Here is a 27,361-nt window from a genome sequence, read left to right on the forward strand (position 1 = left end):
GTTTGTTTGTGTTAAGTTTAAGTTATTTAATTTAGTAAATTTTTGTCTTATATATATGATTTTCATTATGCATTGTATTGTATTTAATATTATATTTAAAATATGTTTTGTTTGAAGAGGTTCAATATTTATAATATTTTGTTTAATTTATTTATACAGATGAGAAAAAGTTTCTATTGTAGCAAGAAATTTATGGTATTGTAAAATGGATTCTGTAAACAAAAAAATGGGTATTGTTAATTTTCTTTTATGACTTGCGTTATACTTGTTATGATTCATGTATTTAATCTGAATGCTGTTAATTAATGTATTCATGTGCGTTGATGAATACAATTTTCATAAGAAATGGTCAAGCTCTCATGAATGTTATGATTCATGTATTTAATTCTGAATGCTGTTAATTAATGTATTCATGTGCGTTGATGAAAAAAAATTTCATAAGAAATGGTCAAGCTCTCATGACTAAATTCGTTTAAAGTTCATGAAAATAACCATGACCTTTTATTTTCACAATGATACAACAAATAATTGCGCGACGAAATGGGTTGGATATTTTCGTGCAAGTGTGAGAGGTCCTAACCTATAACCATAAACTGAGACAGTCTCTGTATAATCTTTCTGAAGTTAAACACTATTATACATGCACCATTGAAAATCAAAGATCACGATTTTGTTGCTTTTCATGATCGTAACTAACAGACAATTATTTGGGCATCTTACTTACTGAGGAAGCATTGAACAGCACCGGTTTCTTTGTCAAACTCTGCAAACATATAAACATGAGCACGAATCAAGTAATAAGAGATGATTTTCCACCTTGGCATTCATTTTGTTGAGCAAACAACCATTGAGGCCTGTAACAGCAGCATGATTGTTGTTCAAAAAGATAAAAGAACCTCCTCATCATATCTTAGCACACTTTGGCATAGTTAACTTGTTCTGGTGTAAAGGCTTGCTTTATCTGCAAGAACCAAATAAAATTCAACTTCACATTTGACTGATATAACATTATCACAGACAGAAGATAAAAACAGGAAGTGGAAACCTCAATTTAGAGTTCAATGACACGTTCGACATAGCACCAACAGATTATGCGGTTTATAGCCCCTTGGTGTCGTTGGAGAACTTGACAGGAGGTGCAGGCGCCCGTTACACAAACCAAACCAGTCCACCACCACAACCGCCAAGCGATGACCTCCCTCCTCCACCACCAAGATTTCCTTTCGCCACCATTAATGGCCGAAGCTGCGGCTTTTGAAAAAAAAATTATACCGAGAGAAATTTCTATTGCTACTGGAATGTGAAGATGATTTTCAAGGGATGAGGTTACCTTTTTTATAAATGGAGATTCACTGCTTGGATGAGAATAAGAGTCATTGAATGAGCGATCGTGATTCAGTGGGTCAAAATAGCTATAAGAATTCGTTAATGACATGAATCAATGCAAGTTCTAACGCATTAGAGAAGATGAATCGAGAACCAAACAACTCTAAACGACATAGACATACCGATTACTGCCGACGATTCATATATCTGAGATTTCCAGAACTTTCGCTGATGTTAAACCTAAACAGAAGTCAGTGAAGATCTAAACAGGAAAACTTGGTAATACGAATTCAACTAAACGGAAACGTTGAAAAAATGTAATAAAAAAATCAAGCTATGAAATCAAACGGAGGAATAGAACAGACCTGTGAATCCAGTAGCAGCATATCCACTCCATGAGTTCACCACCGCGTCTGACAGTACTGGCCTCTTAAAAATAGAGCAAACACACTTAAACGGTGGAGGAGAATTATCCTGTCTTCAAATCAGAAAGAAATACAGTTGCGTTAGCCATTTTAATGAAAATAAGATTACTGGTTTGTCTCAAGAGAATGAGGATATGGTTCTAATGGCAGAAAAGCTTACGCTGTTATAGGCGCAGCTCCACCTCTTGCATGTGTGAAGATCGCATTGAAGACGGGTCGTGGGTGATGGATTTAAGAAGGACTTTAAAGAGGTTAATCTGTAACTCTTCTGATTGTTCGGAAGAAGACGAATCAACGCTTTCAAAAGTCAGGTAGTGCGTCGATCTCGAATGGCCGGAAGAGAAGATGAGCTCAACCCTAACATCAAAACGGTGCGTTACAAACCGTGTTGGTAAAAGAAAAATCAAAACGGTGCGTAACATAACGGGCTGCTCAAATGTGGACAAATAAAGGACCAAAAATACGAAGCCCACATATGCAGAATAAGTTAAATAAAGTGATGCATTTTGTACTTGCTGGACACGTGTCAACACCTTATGACTCGAGTTTATGACCTGGAATCCTAGGTGGACACCCTAGGAGAGATTCAAACTCTACTTTATATAATTAGAAGTTGTAGTACAAAATGGAGATGTTTGGATACAAGGATAAGAGTATTAGAAAGAATTAACATGTTTGGAAACATGGATTGTAGTCTTTTAAAAAAAAATTAATTTTGTTTGGAAACAAAGATGGTAGTATTAAGCAAAAAAAAAAGTAATGGGCTTAAGTTATTAAGTCCATTATAAAAAAATGTTGTCAATATATATAAGAAAAATATAATACAAAGCCCGATTTGAAATACCAACTCAAATTATAGTTTTTATATTTCATACTAAGTTTTAAAAATATAATATCTGTAATTATTTATATAATGGTACGTATAAAATATTATTAATTATTATATGATGAAAATATACGATATATAATAATGAGTAAGGATGGGTTTTTGGGTACTCATACGGGTTTGGTTCTGATCGGTTTTCGAGGTCAAAGATTTCAGCCCTATTAGGATGTTTCTAAATTTTTGTTTGAGTTTGATTCGGATCTTTGCGGGTTTTGTTCGGGTTTGGATAACCCATTTAAATTATTTTTAAAATTTTAAATCACTATATATTTTAAATTTCTCAAAATCTTTAAATAAAATAATATAATACATATAAATTTAAATAACATATGTCAGAATACCTAAGCTTAACATAACAGTTGGCTTGATTTAAAATTATGAATACATAATCAATAATCATTTTAAGTTTTTTTGGTGATTTGAATATACTTTAACTTTTTCAGATATTTATTTTTGACTATCTATATATATTTTTAAGTATTTTAAACCAATTTTAAAGTATCATTTTTGATGTTTTATATACGCTAAATCTAAAAATAATTAATATATATAAGTATATAAATCTATTTAGATAAATTCAGGTACCCGAATCCTTCGGTTCGGATTAGATTCATTCTTTAATAATTTTTTTTGAATAATTTGAATATTTAATCAATTTATGTTCGGGTTTGGTATTATATTTTCGGATCGGTATAGGTTATGTTCCTTGTCAAATCCTAATAATTATATAAAAAACAAATATCATCATATTTATCAAAATATGCATCCCCTCACCTAGATCAAAGTCTATAATCATTTATTTTAACAATAAGTTAAATAAAATTATTGATTGGATAATGAATAAAACAAAGATAGAGAAATACATAGTTTACCAGAGACACTCTATATGTCGAATTTAATATCAAAAATGTTTTATTAAGATAAATACATTCAACAATTATAAAAAATAATATATTTCATAAAAGTGAAAAATAATACCTGCGCTTTCGAAGCGCGGGTCATAATCTAGTTTTTTCTTAAACTAATTACATCAATGGTTTTACTCCAATATATACTATATAATATAATTCCTTTATTTATAGAAGAAAATATAGAAAAATATATTTGTCTCTATTTCTTTATATTTTTCTTTAAAAATGCAGAATTTTTTTCATAGAGGCTTAAATTGGAGCAAATCCATATATATAATAGAGGTTTTTTTAAAAATTATATATACAAAGGTGTATATATAGGTGAACTGAAGATTGTTTTTACATTCAAATTTTTTTGAAAAAAATTAATATTGAAAACGTTTAATTAATAACCAAAAAAATCTTTATACTTATTACATTTGATTCCCAAGAAGAAGAAAATTAAACATTCGGTTGACTACTGAGTTAATCAGTCTAAAAATATATTTAGAATTGTTATTTTGCTTTAAGATAATGAAAAAAGTACTAAAAAAAATATCCAGCATTACGTTTTACTCATTACAAAAACCAAACATACACAAGAGACTAACAGTAATACCTACAAAACAATAAAATCTTTAATCACTTTCTGGTGTCAGCTGCTCGATCCAGTTGAGTTCATTCTTGCAGGATCCGATCCAGGTAGTCTTGAATAGAAAGCTTCAAGAGCTTCCAAGAAGAATCTATTATTAGGTACAATCCCATCTTTCTTATCCATTTTCTTCATCAGCATCTGCACATTCTCCTTCATATCTGCTTTAGTATACGCCTTATAGAGAAGCTTATACGTCGATGCACCTGGCTTAACCCCAAAGGCACTTGCGTTATGGAACAGCTTATCTGCTTCCACGTGAAGACCATTAAGACAGTAAACATCAAGCATGGCATTGAGTGTTGATGATGCTTTCAACACCATTTCCGATTCAACAATTTCCTCAGAACATCTCCCTTGCTCTAGAAACAGAACAAGAGTTACCGTACATAATGATAATGCACTCATACGTGATGAAACTTGGCGTGTAGATATCATTCATCTTCTGGAAAAACCCCTTCGGCCTTGTCTCTCAGCCGAGCTTTTCTTCGTAAAAAACGATGAGGATCAAATTTTCGGGATTTTTGAACCCGACGTGAATCGAGAACACGCAACCTTCTGATCTGGAGTCAGACGCGCTACCATTGCGCCACGGATCCTGATGTTTCATTTCTTTTCTGTGTTTAAAAGAGTCGTTGTCATGACTTTTTTTTTCTTTACGAAGAAAATACGTCCCAAAACATTTGTTTTTTTTTCTAACATTTGTTTTCTTTGTTTTCTTATATCATGATGGTGAGTTTTGATAAATTATCTGGAAATATAAATGAAACATCAATCGGCTGATTGTTTTATGTATGATGTGATTTATGTCATTTGAAGAATAGTCCAAGTTATCAGCTAAGACGATCAAACGAGAAATATGCGTATCAAGCTTCGTCTATCTTGTTAAGACAGAAATATTACGAGTTTTTTTAGGTGGATTTTAAAGTTGGAATTTATATAATTAATGCTATATTAATCTACTTATTATTAGACATGCATTTTTATAAATAATTAATATCAACCATTACCATAGTTTTTCACTTCTTATCTTATTATTATATCCACTACGCATGTTTTCTTATATTGCATATATTTTACTATAAGCTAGATACATCCACTAGCATATTATACTATAAGATAGATTATTAATAATACATCTACTAATATATAATACTGTATGACAGATTACTAATAATACAATATATTATCTGTATTCACTAACTTGCATCTATCAATATTAACAATACTATGAAGACGACTAACTCTATACTTTGAACCTATAAACTATGATATTCTAATTTATAACAAAAATGATATTACTGTTACAAATTAGTTTTTATAAAAATTATTTATAACATCAATTTGTTATATAAGATAAATTTAATCAAGACCCAAATTTTTTTTTTTCTTGTTCAGAAAAAAAGAAATCTACGAATAGATACCATTAAGTTAGCCAAAAATCTTCTGAATAAATAGTAAATCTCACCAACCCAAAAAATGAATTAAAAATATAACAAAAGATATTATGTTTGAAATTTAGCTCACTGGGTCGGATATAAATCTGTTCATTTCAGGTATGAGTTTTTTGAGTTCTCAACATTTGGATCTAAGTAGGTATTTGATTTTTTTTTGCTCGGGTCAATTTTTTTTGGTTCCGGATCATTCTAACTTTTTATATTATAAATCTTAAATAATATACAACATATATATAAAATATGTGAATCAAAAGATAAATCCGCACATGCGCGCAGATCATGATCTAGTAATTATTAAATCACAATAACTGAAATCTTGAAACATATTCTTTGGAACAACACACTCATTAATCACGAGTCCATTATCCCCATGAGCATATACCGGTTTGGGACCAGGATAAAACTAATGTCCTACACCTGCATGCTGTGAGTCACTGCCTCGTACGTCAATCATCTTTCTAACCAACTTTTTATCCCAAACTCCTCCTATTTCAGTTATCAACAAAAAAAACCATTAATATATAGATGGACATCTACATATATCTTCACAACATTAGAAGATGATTGATAATTTTTCTCACACATAAAATTCTCAATTTCTGGAAGATAATATAAAGATGGATCAAGGTTGCATAGATGGACATGCACACTAGTTTCTTTAAACCACAATAGAATTTGTAGCAAAAAAAAAACACAATGGAAAGATGATTAACAAATTTTTACAAGTATTTATAATTTCAGGATTTAAATACAACATAATTTTTTTATTTTAAAAAGGTTTGAGAGACTGAATGAAATATATAGTTTTCAATCACTCGATCCTTACTTCTTTTGGGAGATTCATATGGTTGTCGAGCCAAGACAGCGTCTGATGATGCAGAGAACAAGAGAAGAACCAACGTCAATAACCAAACTATGTACATAGTTTTTTGGATTTGTTTTCTTTGTATTACTTTCATGATGAGTCTTGTAAGTTGTAATATGTAAAATGGTCTACTTATAGAATTGTAAATAGATAAATTGCGTCAGGTTGGAATAGGTCGTTTATTTGTGGTCTAAACGAAGAAAATTATTCATGTTGATTGATCTCATAAAACACGGTTAGTGTTTTGATTAATAATCAAGAAAAATATTCATGCTTGTAATATAGAAGAATAAAAGATTATCTACTGATATGATGAATTTCTTGTGTGGAAACCACTAATATGTGGGCTAGTGGTAGGACGGATTTTGAGTTGAGGGTGAGATTCTCAATACTCTCGGATTCGAATCTCTGCACCTGCAAACACTTTTAAGTGGCCACACGGATATAAGTCCATTGCTTAGGACTCATTTGAATATCCGGAAGAAGATCTATCCGTGGATTGCACTTTCCACCCGGAAATTAGGCTTGGTTTCATTAGTAGCCCGGGTTTAACTCTTTTGAATTTCTTGCGAAAGGAAAACTCTTATTTTAAATTTGACAACAGGTTCAATTTCATTCAAGGCCTATTCAAGGCCTACTAGGATAGCCCAAGCTTTGGTTTTGTTTTACCTCACGCGCAAAAGTAGCGCATAAAACTCGTTGTCGAGAGCTTAGAGCAACTCCAATAGTGTTACCCACCATTGAAGTCCTTAACAATATAATAAATTTTTTTTTTGCTTTTTAAATAGTTAAATATTTACTCTAAAAGATATGTTCAATGGTGTTACTCTAAGGAACTGTGACATGTAACTTAGCAAACCTTTTCACCATAGTAACTTAGCAAATAAAATGAGAAAGTTCACAAGACTTCAGTCTCTATACCAACTAATCAGTTTTTACATCTTTACTAACTATCATCATTCATCACTAATCATTCAATCACACATAAGAACAGGTCAAACATAACTGTTCCAGTTAGGATGCTTCAAAGAACCTTGTTGAAAAGCGTAGCTGAGTCGACTGTGATTTTCTTTCCCATGTTCCAGTTAGGATGCTTCAAAGCATCTGCTACTTTAACTTCCTTGAGCTTTTCAACAGGCCAGTCTCTATAACCAACATTCAGTGAGCATTTCTTATTAATCAAACGAGAAAGAACAAATATTTATAGAGAGCACACAGATTTGGAAACAAACCTAAAAGCTCCACCAGATGCAGTCAAGATAATCTTGCGCAAAGCGCCTTCAGGCAAACCTTGAATACACTAAAGAAACATAAAAGAAGAAAACAGAAAACTTTCACTCAATTACCTGTGTCACCAATACTACTGAGATCTTTGCATATCCTGGAAAATTCACCCGAAGGCATCCTCACAATAGAGTGGTACTCAGCATCAGGGATTCCTAAATGCTAACTGTCGATATCCATCAGCTTCATCTCAAAATCTGCAATCTTGTCTTGTGCTGCACCATCCATCAACACACTCCAATCATAAGATATTATCACAAACTTTTAACATAGTCTACATGTTAAAAAAAAGAACTTCTGTTCCTTCCAAAATAACAAGATGAATCACCATCCAAAGATGCAACTTCTTATACTTTACCAAATTCAATTCTTACCACAAACATCATTAAGATATTAGCAAAACAGAGCAACGAAAGAACAGACCTTTTCAATTAAAAACCAAGACTTTAAAAAACAGAGCATCCAAGCAAATGAGCTGGAACTTACTGGTGTACTCGCGATTCATGAGCTTGAGAGTCTCCTCCTTGTGTCCAAACCCTTTGCGATTGTAATTATCGCTTCTTGTTAAGTTCCTACGGAACGTCTTGGCGTCGAAGTCGGAGTCCATCACCACCGATGGCGAAGGAGCGTCCTCGTTCCCAGATGAACAACGGAGTTAGAGAGAGAGAGTTGTAGAGGCAACAGCTGAGCTGACTGTAATTTCTTGTCTTCTCCTTCGCTCTCATCGATTGATTATCCTGTCAAAATCGAGAGTCCGAATCAGAAAAGAATGAACGAAAATTGAAGAATAAGATGATGATGATGATAGGAATCAGGAAAGAATGAACGAAAAGGACGAAATTGTGCTAAGGATCAAGTCCTTGATTTCCTTAATTACTCTTTCTTAGGTACAGTAATTGTTTTAATATTTTTTAATTCATTTAGCATAGGAGTTAATGCTAAGGATTCATTAGCATCCCGCGTTGCGGGTGCTGTTATGATTTTGTGAAGCTTATGGATGTATTCAAGTTTGAAGTAATTCTATGGAGTTTTCGATATGCTTTTGTTTTTAACTCTTCCAGTTTAACATATTGGGGGTAATACTATTTTTCTTCCAGTTTAAGATTGTGAATTTTTTTAATTTACTATACAAACACAGTTATTAAGAAAAAAAACGCTATCTTCTTTTCCCTTCATGGTCCAGGCCTTGGTGGTGATTCTTTTATTTTTGCAGCCTTTGAAACACTGCCTCCTACTGCAATCTTACTCCCTTTGATCAACTTTTTCTCCCAAACCCCTTCTCTTGTTTCTGTCCCACCAACTACAAAACAAAATGAAAAAAATCCAAAACTAAAAACTACAAAATGTAACCCGAGAAAAGTGTGTACCAGAAACTTACTTATCTTTGGCGATTCATATCCTACTTGGATAAAGGCTGTGTTTGATGATACATAGCAGAAGAGATAAATCGAAATTACTAACCAAATCACAGCTAATTTAACCATCTTCTGCTTCTTCTTATTTTTTCTTCTGTTTTTCCAAAATTGTGAATTAGATATAGAGATAGTAGACATGACCTGAGGCTATCCAAGTTGGTTCAGTATAATAAATAACTAATTCAACCTTCCTGATTTCGTGTGCTTTTAAAAAAATAAGATCATTTGAACTAAGAATCTGGACTTTCTCATCTACAAAAATATAAGCTTAATTTTATGTTAGACCAATTTTGAGAATACCTGATACGTTTGAAAGAGTCAAATACACAAATTTAACACATTTTCTTGTTGGCAGTGGTACATTTTCAATACACAACTTTAAATACTAAATTCTAAGATAATAGAAAACTGAATCGGGAGACTAAGGAAGAAGTTTCTCATGATTAGAAAGGAGAAACTTACTTGTATTGGAGATCCAGCAATGGCTGAGTTTGATGATGCAAAGAACTAGAGGAAAACCAAATTAAGTTACTAACCGACTCATCTACATCTGTATCTTTTTGGTATGTTGGCCTAAACTCTTAGTTGATCAATTTGTAGAGTCATTTATTTATACTTAGAGAACATTCTATTGCTGCTACCATGAGACTGAAAAAGGAAATGGTGCATCGCATCTTTTTTTAGTGTGTCACATTTGTTGGAACGTATGTGTCTTTCAGTGTAATGCAATATTTGGCTGACTTGCTTGTAAATGATAGCGCTGTAACTGTTTCTTTGATCCCAAACTCTTTATGCTACTCTTTGATGAAGCTTATGTCATGTATTGTATTTAAGTTTGAAAATAAAGAGTTTTGTATAGTGGTCTATTAAGTTGGGTTGGATAAAAGCTCATGGAGGTGAGCTTATAGTGAATAGTGTCACAGAGAAGGGCGTTTTAAGGCTTACGTAGCCCTTGGTTGATCGGCGTTGTACATAACCTTATTCAAGAGGAGCCTCGACGTTGAAGTTTTAAGCATCTCTCATGTTTTGTTGGTTAAGAAGGAAGCTTTTGAATGTCTTGTTTCATATTCTGTTTTCATGTTTTTATAAGGTGAATGTCTTGGTATTTCAATCCTTTTGCATAACAAATATGCATCAAATGGGAAACAAAATTAAAACATTGCAACTCAACAAAATTCGTCTATATTATTATTCTATCATCAATAGTGATCCAGTTTTAAAATCCAACAAACTTAATTGAAATGTTCTGGAATGTAAATATAAAACCAAACAAAACAAATTATAGAGCAAGAAGCTAAAGTTCTCTCATGCGTTGTCACTAAAGATAAGAAACAACTTGAAAGACTCAAAAGAGCAACAGAACCTGCAACGAAGAAGTTCACAAACAAGCCTGTTGTAAGCGCACAATCACAAAAAACAAAAGCTCAACACTCTTTTTTCCCTTAATAGAGCATTTAGTACTTACCTCACGTTTGAAGAAGATGAATTGATCATCGGACCTGAGACGGCGAGCATATCAAACCAGATGCGTCTGCGCCAATAACTGCAAGATCACAGACCCCGCATATGTTTCCTTCTTGGCTTGGTACAAACCTGGCGGTGCAGTATGGACAGGACACGTCTTTCTGACCTCTGTAGATTGGGACATAGGTTGATCCGCATATCACAAACGGGTTCCTGAAGTCGTAGTTGATCTCCGTTGCATCAGTCATATTGCGTTCAGCGGCTTGAACAATCTGTCTAGCCGCTTTGGCATGGCTCTCCACCGGGTTGGTTTCCAGCAATCTTTTAGCGAAGTTATAGGCAGTGGCGAGGTTCCTGGCCTTGTAGCAGACGGTCATTGCATTTAACAGCGCGAGTCGTAAGTGAGGTAGTTGGAGGTTGCAGTGAGTGAAGTAAGCAGCAAGCTCCTGCTGCCTCACGGGATCATCTCTCTTCTGTCTTCTCGTGAGCTCCATTTTAAGACCGAGGACATATTCTTTAGCGATACTGACCAGTTCCTTAACCTCATCGACTTCACTTCTTGACTCGACCACCACTAGAGGGATGGTGTGGAGGATAGAGAGGAAGAGCCGGAGAGCCTCGGTCAATTTCTCATCCTTCCCACTTGTTGTAGCTTTGTAACCGGACTTGAGCTTCTCTTCTTGCTGAGAGAAACCATAGAGAAGAGCTGGTGGGCCACGGACGTTGGGACTGTTTGACTCGCTCCAACCACGCTCAATGGCAAGTGGAACCACAGGAGAGGATGAAAAAGCACGCAGATAGCTTTGGCTGCCACTGAACAAATCAATAAACATCGATTTCAAGGGGGCAAAGTTCTTTATTCCAAGCTGTCTGTTGAGCAGACGCATTGCAGTGTCGAAGCTTCCAGCTGCAGCTTGCTCAGCAGCAAGTGATGATTTCTGGCTCCAAATATGACTTACGGGCATACCTTGAGTAGGTGTCACGAAGACGGATGAACGTGCGTTAGCAGAGGCCTTAGGAGTGTCAAGCTCTGGTGGTAGGTCCAAGCCCTCAAGTTCACCCCATCCACCTTCTTCATCATTTTCATCTTCTGCTCCTTCTGCTTCCGCCAAAATGGCTTCGATGTCTCTGTTCTCCATTCCATCAACATCGACCATGTCAAGTCCCTCACCCCAATCACCACCAACATCTTCTTCATCTTCATCAACAGCCCCTCCTCTGGCTGCACTCTCAAGTCCGCCTTCAAATATTCCTTTCATCACTCTTAGAAGAGGCCAATCACCACCACACATGACGGGAGATGGTGGCATTAGAAGCGACGGAGTTTTCCCCTCAGGTAATGAGGGTACGTTGTCTCCAAGCTCAGTCGCCAGTCGCTCAGCAATGTCCTTTAAACCATGAACCGAAGCAGTGATATAAGCGAGAGGCAAATGACCAGCATTCTCAAGTATCTTGACACGCTCTTTAACATCTCCTAGGTAGAGTGCATTGTGAAACTGTCCCATTACATTGTTCTTCACTTCTGCAATCTTCATCAACTTTGAAAGCTTGTCCAACTTACCAGTAATGAGGTAAAGAAAAGATAACCTCTCAAAGTTCTTTGTCTGCTGGTACGCAAACTCAACAATTCCAGCATTACCTTGGCGAAGAGCCTCCACTCCAAGTCTGTACCACTGCTCTTTCTCATTAATCTCTGTAGCGGATGCAACAGCGACGCTGATGTTTCCACTTTCAAGAGCCAGATTAAACCGGACTCTCTCGTCTTCAACAAAATGGAGGGCAACTTCAGGGAATCCTTTCTGCTGCAGGTAAGCAATCATAGCCTGTCCACATAGCTGGGAGTTCTTTATCATGCTCATGACATGATCATATCTCTTTCTCAGCAGTGCAAGCTTGAAAATGTATTCGGTTGCATTGATGGTGATTGCTCTGTTTTTCCCATCCCGGTCCAAGCAAAAGATCGTATTTCCAGAAACCTTGGTGATATAGATAGGGACATCCAGGGTTCGGATGATCCCACTATCTCCATTAGGAAGACAGTACTTGATATGGTTCAACGTTGTGTAAATGAAGACACCATTGTCATCCCAAGCTCCACTCTTCACACGTATAGTCTCATGAAGCGTGCACTGGAGGACAAGTTTTTTGCTCGCAATAATGATAGTGTGTTTGCTCAGCAAAGCAACATTCTCCATATCATTAGACCAAACAACATACCTAACAAACGGTGTCTGAAGTTCACCCAGAACAAGCCTTTGCTGAAGGTCAAATATCACCACTTTATCCTCTGATCTACAAAGCAGATTTCCAGTCCCAGCATAAAAGATAGCATCTGTGGGTATGGGCAGAGAACTCTTCTTAACCACCTCATTCTTCAGATTCTTGACAAGCACTTGGCTGGTGCTTTTCTCAAGAACAGCAAACCGATTACGGGCAATGAATACAGCAGAACCACCTGTCCCCCTCTTTGCATCTTGCACAACGTCACTCCTGCCAACACTATCTTTCGGTATGATGTACAACTCGTACGAACCACCATCCAGATCTGAGCAGATCAGAACTGCGTTTTCTGTCGGACTGTATGATAGAGTCCTTGGACTTTGATTCAAGCTTGGTGTACCAGGACGCCTTATAGGGATAACTTGGGCATCTTTCTGAGTTGAATATTCGTAGTACCTCAAAAATCTATCTTTGGCATAGAACAAAGAATCACCACTCACAGCAAATGCAGGACGTTCTCTCTCAAGTTTGAATACGATCATACCATTGTCATGCCCCGCTGCCAGTAAATTAATCTCAGGGTGAACTGCAAGAATCCAGAACCGATCATGTTCGCGACGAAATGTTTGGATTCCAGTTCGCTTGGTAGCATCCCAGACACGAATACTTTTATCCTCAGAGTTGGATACAATAATGTCTTGTTTTGCATGGAACATAACAGATGAAACGTTATTCATGTGGCCTCGCAGTGTATCCACCTCCCAAGCTTTAGTTTCTGCAATAAAATTGAAAAGGACGCATTAATTACATCGGCTCCACTATTACAAGAACTGCAGTTTAGTGTCCAAAAGATAGACTTCCAAAGTAAAAATACCATTCATACGCCACAGCTTCACTTGGCGGTCATCTGCACCAGAGACAATGAGAGGAAGAGTGGGATGAAAAGAAGCCCAGTTAACTCCTCTATCATGACCTTCGAGGACGTACTTAACAATAGCGTCAACTCCACCAAAAAGATCAGAGTTCATCTGTGTAAATCGCATGAGGTCATCAGCAGGAGATACTGTCTTCTTCTTAAGAGAACCAATATCCCAGACACGGACAGTCTGATCCAAAGATGCTGACACGACAAGGTCTTCTTTCGGATGAAAAGAAGCACACATGACATAATGATTGTGGCCAGTCAAGACAGAGATACAAGTCCGTGACTGCCAGTTCCAAATGCGGATAGTCTGATCGTCACTAGCACTCACAATCCAGGGGTTCTCGTGGTGAAACTGGACAGTGCGGATATAATCGAGATGGCCGAGAAGAGTGAAGAGGCACCTGTGCGTTTTGTGGTTCCAAACTTTAATCTTGTAATCATCACCTGCAAACACACAATGTTTGTCAATGCCACCAACTACATATAAGTAATCTTCTGGAAGAGGAAAACAATTGCAATGACAGGTTTCTATTTATTGTTTATGTCCAAAACATACTAGTAAGCACACATAACATGAGATCTGATTTCAATTCAATTATCCAGAAACCATACTTTGTGCAGAAAATTGAACTTATGATAAGAATTTAATCACTACAGCTTGGACTAGCATGGGATCCAACAAACCGAGGAGAATCAACAAACAATCCTCTTCCAAGACATCAAGCTAGATCTATAAATCGAGAACGCTACTAATCAAAACTGGTACAGATGATGAAACTTTTCTATAAAGGCGGGCTTATAGCTCAGATTCTAATCGAGAATGTAATGTTGAGATTAAGAAAGCATATAGTACCTCCAGAGACGAAGAGAGGCTGAGAATTGTGAAAGTGAACACCACGAACTGGACCTTCGTGCTCGTCAAACCGATCGATCAGAGTACCCATACGGTAATCCCAGAGCTGGATGACACCACTGTGCAAACTGGCGAGGATCCATGGTCGCTTAGGGTGGAAGGTGAGTCCCTTAACTCTGTTACTCTTCGTCTCGAACTTCGTCAACATTCTCGAAACGGGGAAACAAGCTCTACACACAATCTAGATCACAGATGAACGAAAGAGGAAACGAGTTATTTCACAGAGAAAATTCAAAAATGTAATCGCAAACAGATCTGACGGCAACAAGTAGTGCGAGATCAGATCGAGAGATTCGTACGGATGAAGAGGAGGAGGAGAAATAGAGATTCGCCTCGGATCGGATCAGTTCACGGTGAGCATTACCAGAGAAGCGGGGGTTGCGAGAGAGTAAGAGGAGAAGAAGAGAGACGGTGGTGTGATTAGATCTGTTTTCAATTCTCGTCGTGTCTCTCTCGCTTCTTAATTACTTTTATTTATTTTTTTAATTTACGGTTAAATGCCCAAATAAATATACTACTCCGCAATTCATTTGTAAAAATATAGGTTTTGGATGCCCATAAAGTTAGGCCCACTAAGATTGGATACAAAAGGTTTTTAGATTAACCGAGCCAGCCCACAATTGAATCGAATCGAACCGAACTATCTCGCACAGTTTTGTCTGTAGACAGACAGTACGGAGTTTGAACAACTGGGTTTTCCGACAATGTCGTCTCTCGAGGAGAAAAAGAAGAGGAAGAGGATGACTACAACCAAGAAGAAGAAGTTGCCGTCTGTGCTCCCGCCGATGCAGCAATCGACCTCAAACCCTTACCTTCCCGATGATTTGCTACTAAGCTGCTTTGCACGCGTCTCGAGACTCTACTATCCAACTCTCTCACTCGTCTCCAAGACCTTGCCATCTCTCCTCGCTTCGCCTGAGCTTTACAAGACGCGCTCCTCTATAGGCCACACCGAGAGTTGTATCTATGTGTGCCTACTGCTTCATCCCGACCCTATCCCTCGCTGGTACACACTCTGCCAGAAACCTTACCAAACCCTAACCACCAACACTACCAAGAAGTTGAAGAAGAAGAAGAAGTCAAGTGGGTATGCTTTAGCTAAACTCCCAACTCCCCATTCTGGTCCCGCGCACTGGTCAGGTTTCGTGACACTTGGTTCAGATATCTACAACATTGGGGGAACCGAGGAGCCCTCGTCTAGCGTCTTGATCTTTGAGTCCCGGTCCAACACTTGGCGCGAAGGTCCAAGCATGCTGATAAAGCGGTGGCACCCAGTGGCCATTGTCCTTGATGGAAAGATATATGTAGCAGGAGGATGCCAAGATTGCAATAAATCAAGTTGGATGGAGGTGTTCGATCCGAAAACACAATCTTGGGAGATTGTGTCAGGCCCTGGCGCTGAGATATGTGGCTGTAAATATCTAAGTAAAAGTGCAGGGTTTGATGGAAAGGTATACATATTTGGAGGCGGTAATGGTTTGGCTTACAAACCTAAGGAAGGTCGATGGGAAAGGGTGGGATGGGAGATGGATACGAGTTGGCCATGGTATTCTTATACGGTGATTGACAACGTGCTCTACCAGTACAATGGTGGGTTCAAATGGTATGACACCAAGGTAGGGCTCTGGAGGGGTTTGAAAGGTGTGAAAGGACTGCCTAAGTTCCCTCGTTATATTGCGAGATTGGCGGATTATGGTGGGAAGATGGCTGTTTTCTGGGACAGGGTTTTGGCTTCCACTGGATTTAAGGACAAGATGATCTTGTGTGCAGTGATTGCTCTTGAAAGGCGCGACGATGAAGAGATTTGGGGCAAGGTGGAATGGCATGACACAGTACTTACAGTTTCCAAGTCATGTAGGATTGACTATGCTCTTGCTGCTACCGTTTAATGAATTAACATATGTGACCGACTTGAATCTTTCTGTAGTCGTGGGCAATAGACATCATTTCGATCATATAATCTCTTTTGTGACCTCAGTTAAGAATTATCCTAGGTCCCCCAACTTGTGTTGTACCATCCTCTGAACTTTCTCATTGATGAATAGAGTGGTCAAGTTTTAGAAAAATAGATTTTGTTGTTTAAAGTTAAGCTATCTATATTAGTGTCTGAGCGAACCGGAAAATATGTTGTCACTGAAACAATAAGATGATCCTCTGTTTCAGTCACAAACAGGACTATAAAATGGAGATTTGTCAAGCCACTTTTTGTGATGTTTGGAAATGTTCTCTCTACATTGGTGGGGAGAACTGAAACAATACACAAGCTAGATTAGTGTACTGATGTAAAGAAAGCCTTTGTTCATGTATCTGAGGATCCTAAGAAGAAGTAAAAATATAGTATATTGGGAGACTTGTGTGGTCCTTTGCCCAAGGACGATCGGGTCAAACTAGTGAATCATTTGTTTATCCAGTCTTCTGTGACTGCTCCAACATTTTTTTTACTCTTTTTTTTTTGAAACGGCAACTTTTTTTTCCTTCTTTTAATACTATATCTTAGAGATTGCGTGGAAATAGAAAACTACTTGAACAAATCAAATAGCCTTTACTCAAATGTCATTGTATTAAAAATCAGGCAGCGCAAAAATCGAATGATCTAACTAACTACACAAAAACCGTGTAGGTTTTGTTCTTTTCTCTCTCTCAGTAAAGAGAAACCCTTTTCATTGCTATGAACAACGAGGAGACACCGCCGCATGAGCAGAACGAGATGGTCTCTCCGACCACCACGAGCCTCTCTCTTCCTGACGACATACTTTTGAGCTTCCTAAACCGCATATCAAGACTCTACTACCCAACTTTCTCCCTCGTCTCCAAGAGCTTCCGCTCTCTCATCGCTTCACCTGAACTCTACCAGACCCGATCTTTCCTCAACCGCACAGAGAGTTGTCTCTACGCGTGCTTACGATCACTCACCGACTCCAACCTCCGATGGCTCACCCTCTGCCGAGTACCAGATCGTAAACTAACAAACTACTCAGGTGGCCATTTATTAGTCCCGGTTTCATCTAGCCATGCGCCTCCTCCTCCTCCTGCTCACTGGTCGAGTGTGGTCGCTGTTGGCTCTAACATATACGCTGTTGGAGGGCCTATCAACGACGCGCCTTCCTCCAGAGTCTCCTTCTTGGATTGTCGGTCTGACACGTGGCGCACGGCTCCACCCATGCTTGTGGCTCGTAACTACCCCACGGCTAGTGTTCTCGATGGAAAAATATACGTAGCTGGAGGCTGCGAGGACTGCGACTCGTTGAAATGTATAGAAGTGTTCGATCCAAATACTCAAAGATGGGACTCTGTGGCAAGTCATGACACCAGGAAATGCAAGAGACTTGTATACAAAGGCATAGGGATCGAAGGTAAGTTTCACTTGTTAGGAGGTGGGAGACGTGTGGCGGCTTACGACCCTGAAGAAGGTAGATGGGACTTGGTAGGAAGGGAAATGGATATGGGTCGGGCGTGGGTTTCGTATAGTGTGATAAAGAACGTGTTGGTGTATTATCACGAAAGGGATAGAGAGTTTAAATGGTATGATTATAAAGGAAGATTCTGGAGGAAGTTGATGGGTTTGGAACGGTTGATTAAGTTTCTATGTGACAGCCGTGTTAGCTTGGCGGATTATGGTGGGAAGATGGCTGTTTTGTGGGATACTTTTGTGCCTGGAAGTGGTTCTAAGAACAAGATGATTTGGTGCGCAGAGGTAAGCCTTGAAAGGCATGACGTATATGATGTTTGTGGCAAGATTGAGTGGTTTGATGTTGTTCTTAGAGTTTCCAAGTCTTATGAGTTGGTGCATGTTGTTGCTGCTACTGTTTGATTAGCTTGGATCATTTGAAACGTTGTTTCGTTTGGATTATATGCAAAGATTTAAGAGATCTAATGCCAACTCTAGTTAACCCATGAATAGGATCATTCCCAACTCAAGCTCACTCATATGTTAGGCTCTTCCTTTGTAGGCACAGACAAGCTCTTATATAACACGTAAATTAATGACTGTCCTGGTCTAGAGGTCACCTGGTCTAAGCCATAGTGTCTTCTTTGTCTAGGAAGCTCTGAACTTGCTCAAAGGCCTAATGATGAATGGTTGAGCAGTCAGAGATTATCAAAACTAACAAACTGAAATTGTACACACATATGAACATGAACATATAGGTTCTGAGACATACCTCATGGCGATTTCAGTTACTACGCCCCAGCTTTGTTGTAATATCTGAACAATTTGGAGTAAACTAGTCTCAAAACGGTCGTTAGTGTATGATGCTTCACCACGTGCTTTCCAAATAGTTGACAGACGATTAAAAGCCTATGTGAAGTAACAAATGATCAAAAAATTACCACAGAGAAAGATAAAAGTTCTGTTTCAAAGTAACAATGATAGAGCATTAGCACTGTGTATGTGTTGATTCATCATCATCATCATGTAACAATGGTATTGAATCTGTTTCTACAGTAGCTTTGCGCTAAGGCTTCTAGAGGAACGTTAAGGACTTAAGTAAATGCTAAATAATACCTTTATGCAGAGAGCGTCATCCTATGACTTTTCCATGGTTGGTAGATGCATAACTGTGTGCCGTTTTTGGTTATCGTATCCACCGTCCTTTCTTCACTTAAAATAGCTAAACGGCAGAATGTTTATTTTTTTGAAATTATTTCTCAACACTGTTCTTTCTTCCCTCTCTCTCTCTCTCTCTCTCTCTCAGTAAGATGAGAAACCATGGCTGCTCCTGGCGTAAAGTGCAAGAAGCGATACGTTTCTACTCGTCGTCGTCCTCTTCTGCTTTACGTCTTTTGGAGTTTATAGAAACTGATTTTCCTTCTACACTAGGAATCCGAGGAAGGCGCGACTTCGCTCGTCTCTTGCAGCTGCGTGCGTCAGATGATCCATTCCTCCATCACAATACAGTTCATGGTCAGATCATCGTTTCTGGTTTTGAATCAGACACGTATCTAAACAACATTCTGATAAAATCGTATTCAAAAGGAGGTGATATGGTTCATGCTCGTAAGGTGTTCGACAGAATGTCTGAGAGAAACTTAGTTACTTGGTCTACCATGGTTTCAGCTTGTAACCATCATGGGCTTTACGAAGAGTCTTTGGAGGTTTTCTTAGAGTTCTGGAGAACTAGAAAAAATAGCCCCAACGAATATATCTTGTCCAGTTTCATCCAAGCTTGCTTACATGTTAGTAGTGGACGTTCGATGGTGTTTCAGTTGCAAAGTTTTATCTTTAAGAGTGGGTTTGATCGGGATGTTTATGTTGGTACCTTGTTGATTGGTTTTTATCTCAAGGAAGGTGATATTGATTATGCAAGGCTTGTGTTTGATGCTTTACCAGAGAAATCTACTGTGACTTGGACGACTATGATCAAGGGGTATGCAAAAATGGGAAGAAGCTATGTTTCGTTGCAGTTATTCTACCAACTAATGGAGGGTAACGTTGTTCCTGATGGTTACATCCTTTCGACGGTTCTAAGCGCGTGTACAGTACTTCCGTTTGTTGAAGGTGGGAAGCAGATTCATGCGCACATCTTGAGACATGGACATGAGATGGATGCCTCGCTGATGAATGTTCTTATAGATTTTTATGTGAAGTGTGGCAGAGTTACATCTGCTCGTAAGTTATTCGATGGAATGGGGAATGCAGACATCACATCGTGGACCACAGTACTGTCTGGTTATAAGCAGTGCTCTCTTCATAGGGAAGCTATGGAATTGTTTTCTGGAATTTCGAAGTTTGGTTTGAAGCCAGATATCTATGCTTGCTCTAGCATACTCACATCTTGTGCGTCACTTCATGCTCTGGAATATGGAAGACAGGTTCATGCGTACACTGTCAAAGCCAATCTGGGCACTGATAGCTATGTGACTAACAGCTTGATCGACATGTACGCAAAATGTGATTGTTTGACCGATGCCAGAAAAGTTTTTGACCTTTTCGGCGGGGATGATGTGGTTTTATATAATGCAGTGATTGAAGGTTACTCTAGACTTGGGACGCAACGTGAGCTACATGATGCATTGAACATCTTTGGGAATATGAGGTCACGGCTTATTCGACCTAGCCTATTGACTTTCGTTAGCCTTCTACGTGCATCTGCTTCTTTATCAAGCTTGGAACTTAGCAGACAAATCCATGGACTCATGTTCAAATATGGGGTAAACTTGGATATATTCGCTGCAAGTGCTTTGATTGATGGTTACTCAAATTGCTACTCCATCAAGGATTCTAGGCTTGTATTTGATGAGATTGAAGAGAAAGATCTTGTTGTCTGGAACTCAATGTTTTCAGGTTATGTTCAACAATCAGAGGACGAAGAAGCTCTCAATCTATTTTTGGAACTACAGTTATCAAGGGAAAGACCTGATGAATTTACTTTTGCCGACATGGTTACAGCCTCTGGTAACCTGGCTAGTCTTCAGTTAGGTCAAGAGTTCCACTGCCAGATTATGAAAAGAGGCTTGGGATGTAACTCGTACATTACAAATGCTCTACTAGATATGTATTCCAAATGTGGAAGTCCTGAAGATGCTTATAAGGCTTTCAGCTCAGCAGCTTCGAGAGATGTGGTTTGTTGGAATTCTGTTATCTCATCTTATGCGAATCACGGAGAAGGCCAGAGAGCTCTTCAGATGCTGAAAAGAATGATGAATGAAGGCATAGAGGCTAACTACATCACCTTCGTGGGAGTTTTATCAGCTTGCAGCCATGCTGGTCTCGTGGAAGATGGGCTTGAGCAATTTGAGGTTATGCTCCGACTTGGGATTGAACCAGAAACAGAACACTATGTTTGTATGGTATCTCTTTTAAGCCGTGCTGGTAGATTGAACGAAGCAAGGGAGTTAATTGAGAAAATGCCGAAAAAACCACCTGCTATAGTATGGAGGAGCTTGCTGAGTGGATGCGCAAAGACTGGTAACGTCGAGTTAGCTGAGTATGCTGCTGAAATGGCTATTGCGTCTGATCCAACGGACAGTGGATCGTTTATTCTGCTTTCTAATATTTACGCGTCAAAGGGTATGTGGGGTGATGCGAAGAAGGTAAGAGAAAGAATGAAGTTTGATGGTGTGGTGAAAGAACCGGGACGTAGTTGGGTTCAGATTGATAATGAGGTTCATATCTTTTTGTCCAAGGATAAATCTCACCGCATGGCCCATCAGATTTATGAAGTTTTGGACGATTTGCTTCTACAGATAAAAAGGGTTTAGTTAACTATATTTGGTTAACAGACCAATGCAGCTAGAGCTGTGGGGAATTCAGATGGGTGAGCACATAAAGATCCGTTTTTATAAAGTTAAGGATATTGAGGCAAGACAAACATAAAAAGGTGTGAAGCTTGATTGGAAGATTGAAGAAAGAGTTTATCTCTATGTTAATGAAGTTGCAGGAGATGAATCTAAGCAAGGATGATAAAGAAGCAGAAAGAGTAAGACCAGACTGTGATGTTCTGAATAATTCTTGTCCTAGAGTGAACCAGAAGTAGGGAAGCCTAGAAAGCAAGTGATAGAATACAAGTAAGTTCAAGCCGAAGAAGAAAGAAGCAGCAATAGCTGAAGGATATCCGAGAGCAAACCCGGTTTGTTTCACCTAGACCCTTGACTCAGCTAGACTAGAAAAACCAGAACAATGTTTACCATCTAGTTATTACTCGGGCCCAATATCTTGGTGGATCAGGCCCAGTTCTAGTTACTTTCGGTTCTAAGAAAACCCTGGGAGGATTTGTTTGCTTCTTGTCGTCCGTCTTCGTCACTTTAGACATCTGATTTCCGGTGTTTTGTCTCTCCCTCTCACTCGCGTTTAAACTCTTGCCTTGGCGCTGTCTCCGTGAGCTCTCTCTGCAACCATGTCGACTATTATGCAGAAGATCAAAGAAATCGAAGATGAGGTAATGTTCTCTGATTCTTACACTTTGTGCTCTTCAAGTTTGGGATATGCATAGAGAGTGCTGTAATGAGTGATTCATTTTGTATATGTGGCAGATGGGTAGGACACAGAAGAATAAAGCCACCGCGCATCATCTCGGTTTGTTAAAGGTTCATTTTTTTTCTCCTCAGTGAGCTATTTCATTTTCCAGTTTTTATTTTTGTAGCTTAAAATGAGGTTTGAATGATTGGCTTGAGGTTTTCCTACAATTCAAATGTATATCTCATTTTGCAGTGACTTACATATGTTTCAATAGATACATGGACAAGTATTGTAACTTGTGGTCTAAATCGTTAGGTTTTATTATATGAATTCCAAATGATGGACTTAAGCAAACTTTTAATTATTTATGTTTACTAGACAGACAGGAAATATGATTCCATACTCTCTATTTATTGGGATCTTTTGGTGCTTTTCCATTAGCTTGTCTTTAAATCACAGTTGCTCCACTTTACTTCTGGCAGGCGAAACTTGCTAAGCTACGAAGGGACCTTCTTGCACCGCCTACCAAAGGTGGTGGTGCTGCTACTGGCGAAGGTTTTGATGTGACAAAAAGTGGAGATTCTAGAGTTGGACTTGTTGGGTTTCCTTCCGTTGGCAAATCTACCCTCTTGAACAAACTGACGGGAACGTTTTCTGAGGTTTGCTATTATTCTTTTGCATTTCCTTATTTATGTACTTGCCAATGTCGCATGTAATTGGAGGTTTTCAAACTTACCATGTATCCAAGTCCTGTGTTGTGTTCTTGTTGGTTTGACCCATTTCTTGGGCCATATAAGTTATCTTGGAGTTAGAACTATGTTTTGGCTGGTGCTCTAGTTTCTAAGTTTCTGAACCTTTTTCCAGGTTGCTTCTTATGAGTTCACAACATTGACATGCATTCCCGGTGTTATTACGTACCGTGGAGCTAAAATTCAGGTACGGTATCTATCTACATCTTTGCCCCTTTTGTAAATATTTTAGTTGTGGAGGAGAGATGATGTACTCGCGTTTCTATCTTATGACATTTTCTATTCTAGCCTTTAATTTTATTTTCCTGAGCCTAAGCCTACTTGTTGTAATTGTTCATTAATGGCCTTACAGTTATTAGATCTTCCTGGTATTATCGAGGGTGCCAAGGACGGAAAAGGTAGAGGACGACAGGTACGTCGTGCAAAAACCCTCTAGAGTTTCAAAATGCATCTTGTAATATGACCCCTCGTTGGTCGTGTTTAACGCTTAACTAATTCCAGGTTATAAGTACTGCTAGGACTTGCAACTGCATCTTAATAGTTCTTGATGCCATAAAGCCAATAACTCACAAACGTCTCATTGAAAAAGAGCTCGAAGGATTCGGAATAAGGTATATAATAATAACCTGTTTTTTATACACCCCCAATTCTTTATCAGTTACGGTAGAAATTCTGACACTCCATAACGGACTGATGCTAATATTAGGTTGAACAAGGAGCCACCTAACCTTACATTCAGGAAAAAAGACAAAGGTGGTATCAATCTAACGTCTACAGTCACTTCGACACACCTTGACCTCGATACTGTAAAGGCGATTTGCAGTGAGTACAGGATTCACAACGCTGACATCACTCTGCGCTATGATGCCACGGCTGATGACCTCATAGATGTCATAGAGGGCAGTCGGATCTATATGCCATGTATCTATGCTGTCAACAAGATCGATCAGATCACCCTCGAGGAACTTGAAATTTTGGACAAACTTCCTCACTACTGTCCTATTAGTGCGCATCTGGAGTGGAATCTTGATGGTCTTCTCGATAAGATATGGGAATACTTGAATCTAACCCGAATCTACACGAAACCAAAGGCAATGAATCCGGATTATGATGACCCTGTTATCTTATCTTCCAAGAAGCGGACTGTTGAGGACTTCTGCATCCGGATTCACAAAGACATGCTTAAACAATTCAAGTAGTAAGTAAATATAACTTCACTTCTGTTTCTCTGTTTATAAAGCATTGCTTATGAGTAGTAATGATTTTCCCAATGCAGTGCTTTGGTATGGGGTTCGAGTGCCAAACACAAGCCACAGAGAGTTGGAAGGGTTAGTCTTCTTGCAAACTCTGCAACTTTTTTTATTTGTGAAGTGCTTAGATTTCCATAGTTACTATTTCTCAGATTCATATCTTTTTGGTAAACTCATTGCAATATCCCTAACTAACTATTTACCGCTGGTTGTCTTTTGTTTTGATATGTGTGGAAACACCTCAGGAACACGAGCTTGAGGACGAGGATGTTGTTCAGATCGTTAAAAAGATATGATTTATCCAGTAGTTCATGGAGAAGCTGAAAGACCAAAGTTAGCCATAATGAGCTCATATTACATAGAAAGAAGGTTTGGTTTTCTCAGCAGCTTATTTTCTTCTTCTTCTTGTACTCATGTGTGTATTATTGTCTGGTCCTGACGAAAACTGTCTGCACCTTTTTGTCTTATTGGATAAATAAATCTTTTTTTTTTTGACGATAGCATGTAATGTGAGGTCTTGAGACATTTAGAAAATTGGTTTGGTTCGGTTTTGCTAGCTCACATATATCGAGTTATTTGGGTGGCAGTAAATAACATGAAAGTTTGATTCTGTTTAATGATTTAGATTCAATTTTGTCTTGGAATTTTTTTTGGTTTGGGCCTTTGGGGTTAAAATAACGAAAAATGTAAACTAAAATACTATTCTTAATCAAATAAAAAAATTAATTATATTCCGTAATAATCAAAAAGAACAATCAATTTCCTCAGCGCACATACATAAAACGAACAATAGTATGTAAAATCCAGCTAATTTTCTCATTGTTTTATTAAATCTTTAATTATTTGAAGTTAGAAACGTGAAATACTGACAATTTTTAAAGTTAGGTGGTATTTTCACGAAATTAAAAGTTAGGTGGTCATATTGGCAATTTAATGCTTTCTAATTTCATGTTATACGCATTAACCCCTTGCTTTGCTGCAGTGTTCACATAAAAACACTCGAGTTAATTTTAGAAACAATTTCCTTAATGATGTTAAAAGGGAAAAACAAGAAACATTTCCCAAATTTCCTTTTTAACTTGTTAACATTATTAAGTGGGCCACGATTTACCCACTTCAATCAAACTAGCTCAAGTAGTGTGTGCTGCAGACTGCAGTGCGCATATAAATAAGTGCAGTTAGTTCCTTCTGCTGGCAAAGTAAACCATCACATAAGTGTGTATCTTAATCAAACGCCTTTACTCAAATGGCTTCCATAAATTCATTTGAAGTTTCCTTTCCCTGGTTGGTGTCTCATGGATCAACTCGTGCGTCTTCAGCAACTTTCGTAGCCACCATCTTTTGCTTTCTCATCCTCCATTACTTGCTATTCAAGAAACGTTATAGCCGGTTCCTTAGTAACTTGCCGGTTTTCCGTATGCTCCCCGGTCTGCTCATGACGCTCAACCAGATACATGACTTCACCGTTAAGATTCTTGGATTCTCTGGCATGACCTTTCTTTTCAAGGGACCTCCCTTCGCTGGCATGGATATGTTGCTCACGGCTGATCCAGACAACATTCATCATATAATGAGCTCAAACTTCTCAAACTACATCAAAGGACCGGGGTTACAAGAGATTTTCGATGTGTACGGAGACAATATATTCACCACGGATTCAGAGATGTGGAAGAACCTGAGGAAGTGTAGTCAATCCATGCTCCATCACCAAGATTTTCAAAGGTTTTCGATGAGTACCATGACGAGTAAGCTCAAGGACGGACTTGTTCCTCTTCTCAATCATTTTGCTGAGGAAGGAACGAGTGTGGACTTGCAAGATGTGTTTGGGAGGCTCACTTTCGATATAACGTTAATCCTTATAACCGGTTCTGATCCTAGATCTCTCTCCATTGAGATGCATGAGGATGAGTTAGCCAAGGCTCTCGACGATGCTGGAAAAGGGATTTTGAGTAGGCATTTTAAACCGAGATTCTTGTGGAAGCTGCAGAACTGGATGGGGTTGGGGCAAGAGAAGAAGATGAGTCAAGCTAACGCAACTTTTGACCGTGTCTGCTCCAAATACATATCAGCCAAGAGAGAAGAGATCACCAGATCACAAAGGATTCTCAATGGAGAAGGTGAGGATCTGTTAACTTCCTTCATGAAGCTAGATACAACCAAGTACAAGCTCTTGAACCCGAGTGATGATAAGTTCCTTAGAGACACTATCATAGCCTTCATTGTAGCGGGGAGAGACACACTCGCCTTCACTCTCTCTTGGTTCTTCTGGCTTCTCTCTGATAATCCACAAGTGCTAGTCAAGATTCGCCAAGAGATCATGGATCTAACAAGAACCGGAAATGGGCAAGAGAATCTGGACAAGTTGGTGTATTTACAAGGTGCCTTGTTTGAAGCAATGAGACTCTATCCACCAGTTTCCTTCGGGCGCAAGTCTCCTGTCAAATCAGATGTGCTTCCAAGTGGTCATAAGGTCGATGTAAACTCTAAGATTATTATATGTCTTTATGCATTAGGGAGGATGAGAGCGGTCTGGGGAAAAGACGCATTGCAGTTCAAGCCAGAGAGATGGATTACTGAGAATGGAGGGGTAAAACATGAGCCTTCCTCCAAGTTTCTAGCGTTTAATACCGGTCCAAGAACTTGTCTAGGTAAGCATTTAGCTATCCCTCAGATGAAGATGGTGGTCGTGGAGATATTACAAAAGTACGACTTTGAGGTTATCAAAGGGCAGAAGATTGAGCCA

General features: G+C 38.5%; 6 protein-coding genes, 2 long non-coding RNA genes and 1 other non-coding gene across 11 annotated transcripts in view; 5 read left to right on the plus strand and 4 right to left on the minus strand.

The window, feature by feature from the left end:
- Window positions 1-583: 583 nt before the first annotated feature.
- LOC130510877 (uncharacterized) lies at window positions 584-2,216 on the minus strand. Of its 3 annotated transcripts, none has more exons than XR_008944672.1 (6): window positions 1,912-2,216; window positions 1,692-1,804; window positions 1,509-1,566; window positions 1,331-1,412; window positions 1,046-1,251; window positions 584-961 (listed from the first exon to the last, which is right to left on the minus strand). It is a non-coding gene; the product is annotated as an uncharacterized LOC130510877 (long non-coding RNA). The 3 variants fall into 3 exon arrangements; XR_008944670.1 differs by having other exon boundaries at window positions 1,046-1,245; window positions 1,912-2,209; XR_008944671.1 differs by having other exon boundaries at window positions 1,046-1,245; window positions 1,692-1,800; window positions 1,912-2,208.
- A 2,488-nt stretch (window positions 2,217-4,704) lies between these two features.
- TRNAW-CCA (transfer RNA tryptophan (anticodon CCA)) lies at window positions 4,705-4,778 on the minus strand. Its single transcript has one exon. It is a non-coding gene; the product is annotated as a tRNA-Trp (tRNA).
- Window positions 4,779-7,345: 2,567 nt separating this feature from the next.
- LOC130511994 (uncharacterized) lies at window positions 7,346-9,295 on the minus strand. The gene is made up of 4 exons (XR_008945526.1): window positions 9,164-9,295; window positions 8,272-9,085; window positions 7,734-8,000; window positions 7,346-7,646 (listed from the first exon to the last, which is right to left on the minus strand). It is a non-coding gene; the product is annotated as an uncharacterized LOC130511994 (long non-coding RNA).
- Window positions 9,296-10,366: 1,071 nt separating this feature from the next.
- Window positions 10,367-15,178, minus strand: LOC108830386 (coatomer subunit alpha-2). The gene is made up of 5 exons (XM_018603989.2): window positions 15,022-15,178; window positions 14,663-14,903; window positions 13,759-14,253; window positions 10,666-13,659; window positions 10,367-10,563 (listed from the first exon to the last, which is right to left on the minus strand). The coding sequence occupies exons 2-4, from the start codon at window positions 14,868-14,870 to the stop codon at window positions 10,691-10,693; spliced, it is 3,672 nt and encodes a 1,223-aa protein (XP_018459491.1). The 5' UTR covers window positions 14,871-14,903; window positions 15,022-15,178; the 3' UTR covers window positions 10,367-10,563; window positions 10,666-10,690.
- A 178-nt stretch (window positions 15,179-15,356) lies between these two features.
- Window positions 15,357-16,830, plus strand: LOC108830374 (F-box/kelch-repeat protein At4g39550-like). The gene has a single exon (XM_018603980.2). It carries the CDS (start codon window positions 15,427-15,429, stop codon window positions 16,609-16,611), a length of 1,185 nt encoding a protein of 394 aa, XP_018459482.1. The 5' UTR covers window positions 15,357-15,426; the 3' UTR covers window positions 16,612-16,830.
- A 447-nt stretch (window positions 16,831-17,277) lies between these two features.
- On the plus strand, window positions 17,278-18,622 carry LOC108830375 (F-box/kelch-repeat protein At4g39580-like). Its single transcript, XM_018603981.2, has one exon. It carries the CDS (start codon window positions 17,391-17,393, stop codon window positions 18,531-18,533), a length of 1,143 nt encoding a protein of 380 aa, XP_018459483.1. The 5' UTR covers window positions 17,278-17,390; the 3' UTR covers window positions 18,534-18,622.
- A 759-nt stretch (window positions 18,623-19,381) lies between these two features.
- Window positions 19,382-22,445, plus strand: LOC108830370 (pentatricopeptide repeat-containing protein At4g39530-like). Its single transcript, XM_018603976.2, has one exon. The coding sequence runs from the start codon at window positions 19,421-19,423 to the stop codon at window positions 21,920-21,922; it is 2,502 nt and encodes an 833-aa protein (XP_018459478.1). The 5' UTR covers window positions 19,382-19,420; the 3' UTR covers window positions 21,923-22,445.
- LOC108830371 (developmentally-regulated G-protein 3) lies at window positions 21,963-25,118 on the plus strand. The gene is made up of 9 exons (XM_018603977.2): window positions 21,963-22,599; window positions 22,694-22,747; window positions 23,102-23,278; window positions 23,484-23,555; window positions 23,721-23,780; window positions 23,870-23,979; window positions 24,075-24,566; window positions 24,645-24,696; window positions 24,864-25,118. The coding sequence occupies exons 1-9, from the start codon at window positions 22,558-22,560 to the stop codon at window positions 24,912-24,914; spliced, it is 1,110 nt and encodes a 369-aa protein (XP_018459479.1). The 5' UTR covers window positions 21,963-22,557; the 3' UTR covers window positions 24,915-25,118.
- Window positions 25,119-25,836: 718 nt separating this feature from the next.
- LOC130511931 (alkane hydroxylase MAH1-like) overlaps window positions 25,837-27,361 on the plus strand; it is a 1,710-nt gene continuing 185 nt past the window's right edge. The window contains exon 1 of the mRNA XM_057009841.1: window positions 25,837-27,357. Coding sequence (XP_056865821.1) covers window positions 25,865-27,357 — 1,493 coding nt within the window. The 5' untranslated portion in view covers window positions 25,837-25,864. The remainder of the gene's footprint in view (window positions 27,358-27,361) is intronic.

Source organism: Raphanus sativus, chromosome 4, assembly GCF_000801105.2.
Source record: "Raphanus sativus cultivar WK10039 chromosome 4, ASM80110v3, whole genome shotgun sequence".
Lineage (NCBI taxonomy): Eukaryota > Viridiplantae > Streptophyta > Magnoliopsida > Brassicales > Brassicaceae > Raphanus > Raphanus sativus.

Bases quoted from the DNA above. Each gene is read 5' to 3' on its own strand.
- LOC108830386 (XM_018603989.2), bottom strand. From the start codon at position 14,870: ATGTTGACGAAGTTCGAGACGAAGAGTAACAGAGTTAAGGGACTCACC. The intron at 14,254-14,662 runs GTACTATATGCT...GTGTGTTTGCAG, and splicing joins GCCTCTCTTCGTCTCTGGAG to GTGATGATTACAAGATTAAA. The intron at 13,660-13,758 runs GTATTTTTACTT...ATTTTATTGCAG, and splicing joins GAAGCTGTGGCGTATGAATG to AAACTAAAGCTTGGGAGGTG.
- LOC108830374 (XM_018603980.2), top strand. From the start codon at position 15,427: ATGTCGTCTCTCGAGGAGAAAAAGAAGAGGAAGAGGATGACTACAACC.
- LOC108830375 (XM_018603981.2), top strand. From the start codon at position 17,391: ATGAACAACGAGGAGACACCGCCGCATGAGCAGAACGAGATGGTCTCT.
- LOC108830370 (XM_018603976.2), top strand. From the start codon at position 19,421: ATGAGAAACCATGGCTGCTCCTGGCGTAAAGTGCAAGAAGCGATACGT.
- LOC108830371 (XM_018603977.2), top strand. From the start codon at position 22,558: ATGTCGACTATTATGCAGAAGATCAAAGAAATCGAAGATGAG. The intron at 23,556-23,720 runs GTACGGTATCTA...ATGGCCTTACAG, and splicing joins ACCGTGGAGCTAAAATTCAG to TTATTAGATCTTCCTGGTAT. The intron at 23,980-24,074 runs GTATATAATAAT...TGCTAATATTAG, and splicing joins CTCGAAGGATTCGGAATAAG to GTTGAACAAGGAGCCACCTA.